We start from the raw sequence: 13,055 nt of genomic DNA on the forward strand, positions 1-13,055 counted from the left end.
GTTATGTATTTCAAAAAGAACATATGAGTCCACCATTAAGATTTTTGTTTTGCATTTCAATGTTATTTTGATAAGCGAGTGTATTTTACCCCCAAATTCTCGGTAACAGTTTAGTTTAGGGTTCAATTCTCACTATTAACTAGTTTCTTTTATCATTCATATTACTAGGATATTGGCTGTTTATTAGTTCTTATAAAGAACATATTAATGCTTTATTCTGCATGACCATATTCTACATCCCTTAATCCTACCCAATACCTAATCTGAACAACTATACTAACTATTAATAAGTAGTAATTAGGAGGCATTCATTTACTGAGGCAAAAGTTAATAGTTATTTAATATTGAGAATTGGAGCCTAATCTAAAGTGTGCCCAAAATCATTCATTATATTATATTCATTATACAGTATGTACATTATAATGCAAAAAAAGTAGCATTACATTAAATATTATAATTTAAACAATATTATATTATTATTACATATTATAATACATATTATTTATTAAAATATTCTTACATTACAGTGATACTTTGTTGATTTATGTCATTTAAAATCACTGTATTACTGTGATGAGAATCTGACATGAATTCTTATAAATCAAAATAAAATAAACCATCTGGACACATCACAGTGCTAATTTAAAGGGAACGTGTGCTGAAAAGTCAAAAAGAATTGTCCAAAAAAGGCATCATTTTCTTCATGCTAAATATAATTTCACACTTTCATTTTTTGATTTTGAGGTTAAATATGACCTGGACATTTTTTTCTTTTTTCATAGAACCAGTATTCCTTGAAGACTAAAGTGTGGGAATCTAGAATAAACAAGAATGTGGGAAAATGAATAGAGGGACCAACCAAACCAGAATTTAGGGGATGTGATACAGGTGTGACTAGTTGTTTTAAGGATGTAAAACGAACTTGGATCAATCAACGGGATGTGGAAACACAACAGGGATGAATCACATCTCCAGTCCTGATGCGGCTCTTGCATTAGAGGAGAGCATGCTGGGAGAGGTTCTGAGTTTTGGAGGAACTCTGAGCAGTATGCTAATAAGGTGTCAAGTGTGTTTTTGGAGGCCAAGTTTCAGGGACATTCAAGTGTCAAACTACCGCCTCAACGTGACAAGCAAACACTGATCTTTGAAGGGCCCGACAGAACATGAAGGTGATGTGTTACCGATCGCTGGCGACTGGGAGTGCTGCGTCCAGACACGGGGCTCAGGGAACCCGAAGTATCCAACTCATCAGCAGACGACCACGATGACAAGTCCTACAGAGAGTGTGTGTGTGTGTGTTGAGGGTTGGAAAAAAGAGTGAGCAAACTTAAACTAGACATAATAACTGGATTAAGTTTAGTATTGCACATCAGGGTTATTAGTTAACTGAAAACCATACAAAACTATTTTGTTATCGTTACTTTAAATAAAATTATCTTTAAGGGGGTAGTTCACACAAAAATGAAAATTCTGTCATCATTTACTCACCCTGAGGTTGTTCCAAACCTGTATGAATTTCTTTCTTCTTCTGAACACAAAGGAAGATATTTTGAAGAATGTCGGTAACCAAATAGTTGTTGGGCCCCATTGACTTCCATAGACTATGGAAGTCAATGGTGCCCCACATTTTCTTCTTTTGTGTTCAGCAGAAGAAAGACATTTATGCAGGTTTGGAACAAATTGAGGGTGAGTAAATGATGAGAGAATTTTCATTTTGGGGTGAACTATCCCTTTCAAAAAAAAAAAAAAGAAGATAGATATATAAAAAAACATATTTTATTTAAGCTACTTGCCAAGGCAACTTTTCTTATTTTCATATATTTTAACTTGATGTTTTAAAATAACTAAAACTCAAATGGAAATCAAATTAATAATTAATATCAATGGTAATAAAATAACACTGCTGCACATAAAATATTCATTTAGAGCAGTGATTCTCAACATTTTTGAATTGAAAGCTTCCATTGAAGGCTATTAAAAGAAATGTACTGTATTAAATGTATTAATCAACATAGGTTATATGTAATCAATAAGGTAAACCACAATTCATATATAACTGTAAAATATATATTAATTGAAGGTGAAAAATGAAGTTAGATTGTTTTAATATATTGCTACTACTAATATTATAATTTATATTAATAATGGCAATTTATGTAATTTTAAGTCATTCTGTGGCCCCCTTGAATGGTTGCTGAGCCTCGGCACCCCGGTTGAAAACCACTGATTTAGAAACGTGGATGAATGCATTTATTTGCAAGAAATTTAATTTCATTAATTTAACTCTTTCCCCGCCAGCGTTTTTTTTAAGTTGCATAATAGTGCCCCCCTACCGCATAATAATAGTAAAACATGGCTGGAAAATTTGGTCAATGGCAGGGAAGCTTTATATGATAAATGACAGATATTCCGTCATTGGTGGGGAAAGAGTTAATTCATTTCCAGGCACTAATATTATTTTGGTCAAAAACTGGCAAACTGGTGGCATCCATGTTTTTGTAACTAACCTGCTGACTGCTGGTGATGTCCAGGGTCTTCTGCAGCTCTCTAATGTCTCGTGTCACCTCCTTCAGCAACAGCTTGAGTCGGTTCCCGATCACATGCACCTTCTCTTTGGCCTCCAGACAGTCGCTGCCTTCCGAGTGGACCAGCAGCTGAAGGGACATGTCCTGCAGGGACGCCACCTTCAGCTGCGTGTCCAGCAGCTCTCGACGGATTTGCTGTGGAATGATCGTGTTTAATCAGAACAAGCATAGAAAGTTGTAGCCCAAGAATGCTGTTTAAACAGAAAAGAGAAATCATTTACCAGAAGCGTTTTGTGATGCTCCTGTAGTGTATCGTTGTCCTGAGTGTGGTCAATCGGGACAATCTCATTCCTTCTGCGATCGATATTCTCCAGCCACAGAAGGAGACCGTGACTCATCTCGTGGAAGTCCTGAGCAGTAGGGAAAACAAGAATCAGATGATTTTTGTCACAATCACGTTTGTTTGGACTCTTTGTGTTTCGTCATTTGTTGTCACAGACACTAATTATGTTCAGCTGTGCATCACCTGTATATAGGTTTGGTTCCCTTTGAGTTTAGTGTCCGGTGTCGTCTTTAGTGGATGTGTTGTATGTTGCTCTGTTCTTGTTCGGACTACCCATTATGATCTAATTACCTTCGTCTTCATCTTCATCTTTGTGTGTGTTTATAAACCCCCCCTTGTGACAATTTTTTATAATCTGTGTTTTTAGCACCTAAACATTTACACCGCCCTGCATAACATTTGCTAAATGAAATCCAATACTTGTTTCTTACTCATTTTTGGAAGCTGATTTCAAAGAAAGTGCCTAGTTTTGCTCTGGCACGTCATACTTTTCACAAAATAGTGTGCATTAGAAAATAGAAAACGTTCTTTGACATTAAATTGAGTATTTGAACATTTATCCACTTCTTTGCAGATTATAAGTTAAATGACACATTTTGAATCCTACTTTTAGTCATTAAAACTGAAAGCTGATATATCATTTCAAAAATCTTCATTGTTATTTTGGGAGAGAAAAAACTAAGTGATGGAAAGTGATTTTTTTTACTGATGTTTTTAAACTTAGCATCATCAAATTAGGTAATATTAGATATATTTTCTGCAAATCAGCAGAATTTTTTCAAGATGCATGGTTGATATGAAAGCAGACGTTATGAACGTCTTCTTATAACAGCTTCAAGATGAGTTGTTGGTGAGGTGTTTCTTGCCTGGCACTGCATGAGAGCGTGCTGGAGAGCGTTCCTCCACTCATCCAGAGAGCCGCTCAGACGTTCCCAGCGGTTATTCATCTCCTTCAGCCGGCGCTGCAGGTCTCGCGCCTCCTCGCTGTCCGACTGCACAAACTCAGCGCTGCAGAGGTTAATGGACAGCACGATGGCCTTACGCTTATCCAGAGCCTTCTGCAGCTCCTGCGCGGGGTCAACAGAGGGAAAGTGTCAATAATGAACAAGCAGGACAACAACAAAAAAGATAACCCTTTCAAAGAATATGGAATTAGTGATATTTTAGTTTTATTTGATGCTATTATAATTTTGAATTAGCTTGTATTCTTATGTTTTTATTTTAATGATCTAAATGATCAACATGCTCAAAACTTTGATAAAAACACAGTCTACTACATACTTCTTTCGTCTGATTGGAAGTTTATACTTTTTTAGCAAGTATTTTTAGTATTTTTTTAGTGGTTCACGTGTCTTTTTGCTTTTGACCATATAAATATCAGCCACTATACCAAATTGCATATTTTTTCTCAGTTTTGGGCCTCTGAATAATTTTGAGGTGCTTTTCCTCCACATATACAAACTTTTTCTAGATTTTATTTAGCAGATTTTGCCTAAAGGTTAAATAAATTGTTCAATAAAAAGGTATATAATACAATATATAAAAAAAAAATATATATATATATATATATATATATATATATATATATGTATGTATGTTTTTTTTTTACTATTTAATTTGTCAGGTTATATTTTAGTTTGAAAAAAGCTATAGACATGACAAAAGCACAGTTTTAGTCATTTTAGTACTTAAAAGTATTGGTAACACTTTACAATGAGGTCTTATTTGTTAATTAATGCATTAACTAACATGAACTAACAATTGAACAATACACATTTTAAATTTAAATTTTATATTAAAGTTACTTATGAAAATATTAGTTTAGTTTAGTTCACAGTACATTAAATAAGGTTAACAGACAAATTTGATCTTTAACATTAGTAAATATTGAGATTAGCATTAACTAAGATTAATAAATGTAGGAGAAGTATTGTTCATTGTTCATTTAGCTAATGTAGTTAACTCATGTTAAACAAAACCTTATTGTAACGTGTTACCGATGTATTTCAGTTGGTTTTTCATCTAATATTTATATCTTATTTCATTTAGTAAAGAACATACTAACTGTGTCTGTGAGTGTCTGACCTTGAGTTTCTTGATGCGTAGCTCGATGGTGTGTATGTCGGTGCTGAGGTCCAGTCCCCGCTGCTGCTCCAGCTCTTCTTCTGTCTGGTCCATCCATCTGCAGACGCTGTTCAGGTCTGTGTTGAACTGCTGCCACTGCTGCATGTTCTGCTTCATGCGCATCTCTTTACTGAGAGCCTGAGCCTGCAGCAGCTCCCAGCGCTCGATCACACCTGCACAACACAACATCTGTTACCATCACTGCATGTGTGTTATCTGGGCTACACTTTATAGTAACAATAATATTTAATAACACTGACAAACATTATTACATTATATGATGCATCAGACAAAAGGAAATCAAAATCCAAACATTTTTTGAGACCTTCCTACGGGTCATCTTGACCCGGAAAATATTTGTGAAAATTGAGTGTTCATCCCATTGAGGGTCCATGACCCCAGGACTTTTGTCGCACTTGAACCACGAATACACAAAAAAAAATTTAATAGATTCAAGGAGTTTTGTGGTTGAAATTTAAAAAAGTAACAAATCCTTTCCATTGACCCTCATAGGAATGAATGGAATGCGAGGAATGCTTCAGTACACATACAAAAACCTAAAAATGCTCAAATTGCAAACTTAAATTGCTAAAACTTTACCAAAAAATTATTTTATAATGTCTACATGTGTATCTGAACACATACTGAAAAGAAACTGACTTTAGGACCCAGCAGAACAGCTCATTTGCTCCAAATAAAGCTATAAGGCCATCTAGTGCCTAGAGTCATGAAATATAATTTTATATAATAAAAAAATTCACAAGAGGTCGGCAAAGACACCCATTGTGAGATATTTTAAGCTGAATTTAAAGATTTATGCATGAAATTGTGAGTTATTTTGAATTTAAGTTTAAAGAATGTGAGGAATGTGCTTAAATTACTAAATTACACTATTTATTAATTATTTATTAATCAAATTTAGTCATTTAAAGGTAAATCAAATAAAATAAAAAATCACTAAAACATCTCCAAAAAAAAAAAAACATTAAAAAACAGAAAACATATTATCAAAATTAAATAAAATAATCTTTCTGGACAAAAAGAAAAATTAAGTATAATTTTAGGGCTTCAGGTCATTTTGACCCACGATGAAAGGATTTGTTACAGAACACGAGGGAGGGATGAGGGTTAAAGTGTGTTGAACGTTCGCCGGTTCCAGCCTCCTTCTTCCCTTATCAATTAACTTTGTTAGATTTATAATGACATATACCTATTTTCCCTCTGCTCTATTGCCTATATAGGCTACTACCAGCATTAGTTTTAATGAGAAGTTTGAAGAATGCATGTGTTTATGTGCTCGGTTTTGTACCTGAGGTTTGGGACTCGGAGCTGTTGGGGTTGACAAAGCCTGATGTCTTGTCATCCTCGTCTTTCAGCTCAAATCCCACTCGCTTTACTGCATCTATACTGCCACGACATTCTTCAAGAAGACGCATCTGAGAAAATAAAAAATAATATATAAAATATATATATAAAAATAATATATACAAATAAAATATAACAAACACATCATTGTATTCATCTAGCAAATGATTTCTTTGTCAAAGCACAATTTTACTATAGTGACAGTTCCCCTAATATAGTCCTATAGGATTTTCACTCACATAACCCATGTATGTGGCATCCAGCTCCGGGCCAGTGGGAGTTCGGCTGCGTATGATGTTCTCCGTCTGCTGCAGATGGAAGCAGCTGGTGTTAAGAGCTTTATCCAGTTGTCTGATGTGAGTCTCCAGTGAGCCAGTGTCACCTGTAGAGGAACACCAAAACACTTACTAGTGCTTCCTGCAGGAACAGGAAGTCGCACTGAACTGCACAGTGGAACTGTGTTGTCGCTCTCAGGCCTGATGCGGTGCATGATCAAGAGACAAGACATCACAACATTGCTTTCTCATTAGTCAAACATACTAGGAGCTTCGAATCAAATTGATCATTAGTCAAAGCAGTTTACAATCAGAGTGAATACTGCTCTTCAATATGCATGTTTGTTTGTTTGTTCAGCATTATTTATCTGGGGAAGTCAATTAAGAAATATTTTCTAATTTACAATGACGGCTTGGCATAATGGAGATTTGATGGTTATGGACCGACTGATTGGCTGATATTTGGCATCTGTCGACATCAAGCTTATTATTTCAAGGCAATTAAACACATTTTCCCACAGAATTGTCATTTGCGTAATAAAATATATCCACTGTATTGTTACTGTAATGCAAAAAAACATTATTTAAATTGTGTAGTATTTATAAATCTCATATTTAAACTAGTGTTGTTATCGGTAATTCAAATAAAACTTAAATAAAATAAAGTATAAATATTAGATGGAAAAATTTAAAACTTAAAAACTTGATGCCTTGGCAACTAACTGAAATAAAATAAGTTGAAAGTAATAAAATTGACTAAGCTAAAACCAAAATAAAATGAAATAAAATTAAATAAAAATGAACTAAAGTTAAATAGAAATATTTTTTATATGAAGTAGCATATGTTTAACAGTAATGAGATGTGTTTTATTGTCATGAAAATAATGTCGAAATAAGTAATAAACAAATAAATAAATCCAAAAATAAAATTCCCTCTCATTTTGAACCTTGTGACCTCTAGATATTGGCATCAGCCATTAAAAAAAAACATATCAGTCGACCACTAATACTAGAGTAAACAATTGATTTCAATAGATTAGATGATAAATAATATTTTTTTTGCAAAGCAAAGCAAAAATTTTTTTTGTAAATCACAGTCTGCTCTGATTGTAAAATACAGTGAGTAATGCTGTTGATTTGGAAATTCAAAAGTATTAGAAACCAAGGACAAACACCAGAGTGAACTCAGTGTGCATCAACCTGTGACACTACATGCAAACACTTGAAAACTGATTATACTGTGTGAAAACACAAATCAAAAAAGAAGGGTTAGAAAATACAGCCGATTCGGCTTGTGAGTAGAACTAAAGATCAGGCAACAGTCTAGTGAGTGAGTCCCAGATTTCTGTGACTGCTGTTGCCTACCAGCGCTGGACCTCAGAGTTTGCTCAGTAAGTTTTAGAAATGCCTCAGGACTCTCTGGAATCACTACATCTGAAAGAAACATATACATGCATACAGTACAACACATGAATGAATGCTGAACCGCACTAAAAACTTTTCAGGTCAATTTAAAATCTCACAGGATTCATTTATATTCTCTTATTACTTGGTACTCTGAGCTGCTTGATTCTGATTGGTCAGTCACGGCACTCCCCAATACTGACCGCTTTTGAAAGCTTTGTTGTAATAAACTTTGTGTCGGAGTCCTGATCACTCTATCAGTTGTTGTTTTTTATAACGATTCAGAACAAATGGAGAATCACCATTTTTTTGTTTCAAATAGAGATCACGATTCTGAAGAAAACTAAACAAAATAACATGTAATTTACAAAATGTTATTTTGAATGAATGATTCAATGACTCACTTGTTTCATTACTGGATGAATCAGCGTTTCTAAACAAATCTCTTGAATGAATGATTCAACAACAAATGCATTTTTAAACGGTCACTTGTCGCCACCTAATGATGTAACAATGTCATTGATACAATCGTTATTTGAAGTTACTTTCAAAAGGTGATTTGCTCTATTTTGATCGCTACTGTAAACATCAGTGTTTATATCCGAACTATAACATTTTATTCCAGTACTTCTGTGATTAGGTTATTTAGGTGTCAGAAGGATGCTTTGCGGCGATATGCGCCCTCGATGCGCACTTTTGCAGGCACTGATGTGAGACTTCTTCCCGACAGTCAAAGCGGCGTTAAAGGAGAACTCCGGTAATTTTTAACATTGAGCTCATTTTTTTGTAAATTTGGAGTGACAAAAAACGACAAAAATCGGTGTTGCCTACACCGTGTTATCCTCTTTTTAAAATATGCACTATGCACCCTGTTGACTTCAATGGGGCCAGTTTTAAACCTGCTTTTAGCCTCTTAACATCCTTGATGTGTCATTACAAGTGCCCAGCCATGTGAGTGATTCCTTCAGAGTGAACACGAGTGAATCTGACTGCAGTAGATGTGAAAGATATGAATAAAAGTGATGTTAATTCAGCCAGCGCACATACCTGTATTTATTTCCTGTCGGTCGAAGTCCATAGTAGTCGATTGTCGAGTTCACGCGCGTGATCATAGGTAACTAAACCTATGCGCGTGAACTCGACAATCGATTACTGTGGACTTCGACCGAAAACAGGATGTAAATACAGGTATGTGCGCTGGCTGAATTAATATAACTTTTATTCATATCTTTCACATCTACTGCAGTCAGATTCACCCGTGATCACTCTGAAGGAATCACTCAACATGGCTGGGCACTTGTAATGACACATCAAGGATGTTAAGAGGCTAAAAGCAGGTTTAAAACTTGCCCCATTGAAGTCAACAGGGTGCAAATTTTAAAAAGAGGATAACACGGTGTAGGCAACACCGATTTTTGTCGTTGTTCTCTGTACTGACAGCACTCCAAATTTACAAAAAAATGAGCTCAATGTTAAAATTGACCGGAGTTCTCCTTTAAGTCACGAAAGTGTGGACTCAGAGGAAGACTGCAAGTGATTAGGGTGCCATTCGGGACAGGGCCACAGATGGATCGTTGTCATTTAGGAATGTGATTGTGTGATTTTCAACGATTAATCGTTCAGCTCTGCCGGATGGATGTACATTATCCCTTACTTATTCTCTCTTATGTGATTATTGGATGAAAGAGCCCACACTGACCTGAGAGGGCAGATGCTGAGCCCTGCAGGTATCCATCCTCTCCTTGATCTCCTGGTTCGGAGGACAAGGCTCTGCTGGCGCTCTCCAGACCCCGGCTCAGGTCATAATCATGGTCCCACTCTAGAGGGATGGAGTCCACACTGGCCGGAGTGTCTCGACCCGACCGTTCGGCCCGTAGAGGAACTGCCAGCGACGCAGACCGACTGGAGGAAGGCAGAGGGGACAGAAAACCGTCACCCAGGCGCTCGCTCCACGGAAAGCTGGACACGTCAGCAGACTCGTCCAGATCAAACTCCCGGTCCGAGTACGAGACGTCATGCTCATCGTCTGTGAGCTGGATATAGAAGTTATGATCATTGGTGATTGAAACTTTGATGAAACATTGACTACATTTATTAAAGTGGATGAAATAAAATGTGAAAGAATGCATATAAAATAAACGAATGAAGAATAAATAAATAGCCTAAGCATAAAAAATCTCAAATAAAAAGGTAATAATAAATAAATATGGCAATAAAATGAATGTAAAAAAAAGACTGCAAGAGAATATCAGTCAGAAAAGGCATCTGATGTATTTAATGTACCGGTAATCGTATAAGTTTCTTGTAGTAGCGTTCCACACGTCCAAACACTTCCTGGCAGTAACGCTGCAGTTCTTCAAGCTCTTCCTCGATCACAGCAGCATCTATCGGCTCACTCTTTTCTAGAAGAGCTTCACCCTGCTGAAATATGTGGTCAATCTTGCCTGTGTTTAGAGTGATCTCCTGCTGGAACGCCTGGATGGGGCAGAAAACCTCCATAAGAGAATGACACAGGAGAATAATGTGCAGGTCTAAAGGTCAGAGACGTACCCTCAGCTGTTTGATTTTGGCCTGGACGTCACATTCTGAGAAATGCTCGATGTTGGTTAACTGCAGGTCCATCTCAGTCAGCCAGACCAGGATACAGTCTCGCGCCGTCTCAAACTCCTCCCTCTGAGATATAAAGTGCTGTGGTGGACATTAAAAATGTTCCGCGATCAAAAAACAGATTCAGAGTAAGGATTTAACCAAATGGACTGCAAGGTTCATTTACAAAATAATACCAATAATAAATAATTTAAAAATGCTCTACATAATATTAGATTTCATTAATAATAATTATATATATTGTAATAAAAAAAATCATTTATGTATATTATAATATATATTATATATAAAAGTTTTAAATAATATATTTTATTAATAATTATATTATAATAAACATGATAATAATAATAATAATAGTTATATTACTACTAAAAATTATATAATACTATTGTAAATAATAATCCAACTTATATAATGTATCATCTAGGGCTGTCAAACGATTAATCGCGATTAACCGCATCCAAAATAAAAGTTTGTGTTTACATAATATATGTGTGTGTAAGGAGTATAATTATTTTCTATATATAAATACACACACATGCATATATATTTAAGAAAAATGTGTTATTTATATATAAAATATTTATATATAATATAAATTATATATAATATAAATATATATACACAATATATACATGCAAATATTTCTTAAATATATACATGCATGTGTGTGTATTTATATATAGAAAATAATTATACACCGTACACACACATATATTATGTAAAAACAAACTTTTATTTTGGATGCGATTAATCGCGATTAATCGTTTGACAGCCCTATATCATCATGATATTTTTTTCTCTTTAGCTGTTCTATATTTCAATTCAAAATATTTACCTTTTACTGCTTAGCTTTCATTTGTTTATATGTATAGTTTCAGTTCAAAAAATGGTTACAATAAGTGCTGGATACAGTTATGCATTTGATAAATTAACTTTAATTTAACTTTATCTAATTTTGATGAGCAGTTAACAGGAATGGATGAAATGTTTTATTAGCATGAATATAAAATAAGTTCTTTTCACAGATTTGTGTTATTATAATATACAGTGATGACTGTCATAATTGTATAAATGTTGGTTAAAACGAATCAAATGTCTCTGTACCTTTAACCTGCGTAGGACCGAGGGCACTCTTCTCTGTAGGTTATCCCAGCGCTGGTTGGCATCGTGGGCCATTTCTCGCAGACTACAGGACGCGTCAGTGCGATTCTCACGTGCTAGTCGCTGATACTGTTTATTGATCAGCTCCAGCTGCGTCAAACTTTCATGCACTTGCCGCTGAAATGTCTGTAAAAGCACATAAATGAGTGTTAATATCATAAATCTGTTCACTAATACTACATTCATCCCGTCTGGATGACTCTCACCTCAAATTTCTTGAGCTCCTCTTTGGCAACAGTGTAAAGGACACCTGAAGAGTTTGCCAGTGCGGCCGTCTTCTCCGACACCATGAGCCACTCCTCAAAATGAGAGAAGTCATCGAGAAACTTCTGCCAGAGACGCCACGTCTCCTCAATCCTTTCAAAAGAGCAGGATTTAGGTTTGCTATTTAGCAGATACATAACACATCTTCAGCAGTGCAATTATCGCAATATTTTTTAATAAAATAAAAATTTAAAAAGCTTAAAAGACAATAGAAATGCTGCTTTGGCAACTAACTGAAATTAAAAAAGTTGAAGTACTAAAAATTATTCAAACAAACTACACTAAAAATAAATAAAATTACTGAAAATATAAAAATAAAAGCAAAAAAGGATACATCATGCTCACTTGTATACTGCACACAAAAAGTGAGCATGATGTATCCCACAAAGCAATGCGCTCAACTTGACTTTACATCTTGAGAGTGATGGTCAAGCCAAAGGTTGTAATATCAACCATATTATACACTCACCTAAAGGATTATTAGGAACACCATACTAATACTGTGTTTGACCCCCTTTCGCCTTCAGAACTGTCTTAATTCTACATGGCATTGATTCAACAAGGTGCTGAAAGCATTCTTTAGAAATGTTGGCCCATATTGATAGGATAGCATCTTGCAGTTGATGGAGATTTGTGGGATGCACATCCAGGGCACGAAGCTCCCGTTCCACCACATCCCAAAGATGCTCTATTGGGTTGAGATCTGGTGACTGTGGGGGCCATTTTAGTACAGTGAACTCATTGTCATGTTCAAGAAACCAATTTGAAATGATTCGAGCTTTGTGACATGGTGCATTATCCTGCTGGAAGTAGCCATCAGAGGATGGGTACATGGTGGTCATAAAGGGATGGACATGGTCAGAAACAATGCTCAGGTAGGCCGTGGCATTTAAACGATGCCTAATTGGCACTAAGGGGCCTAAAGTGTGCCAAGAAAACATCCCCCACACCATTACACCACCACCACCAGCCTGCACAGTGGTA

General features: G+C 35.6%; 1 protein-coding gene across 19 annotated transcripts in view; it reads right to left on the bottom strand.

Annotated features, from left to right (window-relative positions):
- Nucleotides 1-13,055, bottom strand: part of syne1b (spectrin repeat containing, nuclear envelope 1b) — a 138,574-nt gene that overhangs the window by 3,594 nt on the left and 121,925 nt on the right. For 14 of the 19 annotated variants that reach the window (XM_079853920.1, XM_079853917.1, XM_079853915.1 and 11 more), the window contains 13 exons: nt 12,014-12,164; nt 11,751-11,933; nt 10,587-10,724; nt 10,320-10,511; nt 9,736-10,069; nt 7,998-8,066; nt 6,597-6,739; nt 6,302-6,428; nt 4,954-5,165; nt 3,735-3,935; nt 2,807-2,935; nt 2,508-2,720; nt 1,182-1,274 (listed from right to left, as the gene is read on the bottom strand). In XM_079853920.1, coding sequence (XP_079710046.1) covers nt 1,182-1,274; nt 2,508-2,720; nt 2,807-2,935; nt 3,735-3,935; nt 4,954-5,165; nt 6,302-6,428; nt 6,597-6,739; nt 7,998-8,066; nt 9,736-10,069; nt 10,320-10,511; nt 10,587-10,724; nt 11,751-11,933; nt 12,014-12,164 — 2,185 coding nt within the window. The remainder of the gene's footprint in view (nt 1-1,181; nt 1,275-2,507; nt 2,721-2,806; nt 2,936-3,734; nt 3,936-4,953; nt 5,166-6,301; nt 6,429-6,596; nt 6,740-7,997; nt 8,067-9,735; nt 10,070-10,319; nt 10,512-10,586; nt 10,725-11,750; nt 11,934-12,013; nt 12,165-13,055) is intronic. The other 5 variants (XM_079853918.1, XM_079853914.1, XM_079853913.1 and 2 more) reach the window with 1 other exon arrangement.

This window comes from Squalius cephalus (assembly GCF_949319135.1).
Source record: "Squalius cephalus genome assembly, chromosome: 20".
NCBI lineage: Eukaryota > Metazoa > Chordata > Actinopteri > Cypriniformes > Leuciscidae > Squalius > Squalius cephalus.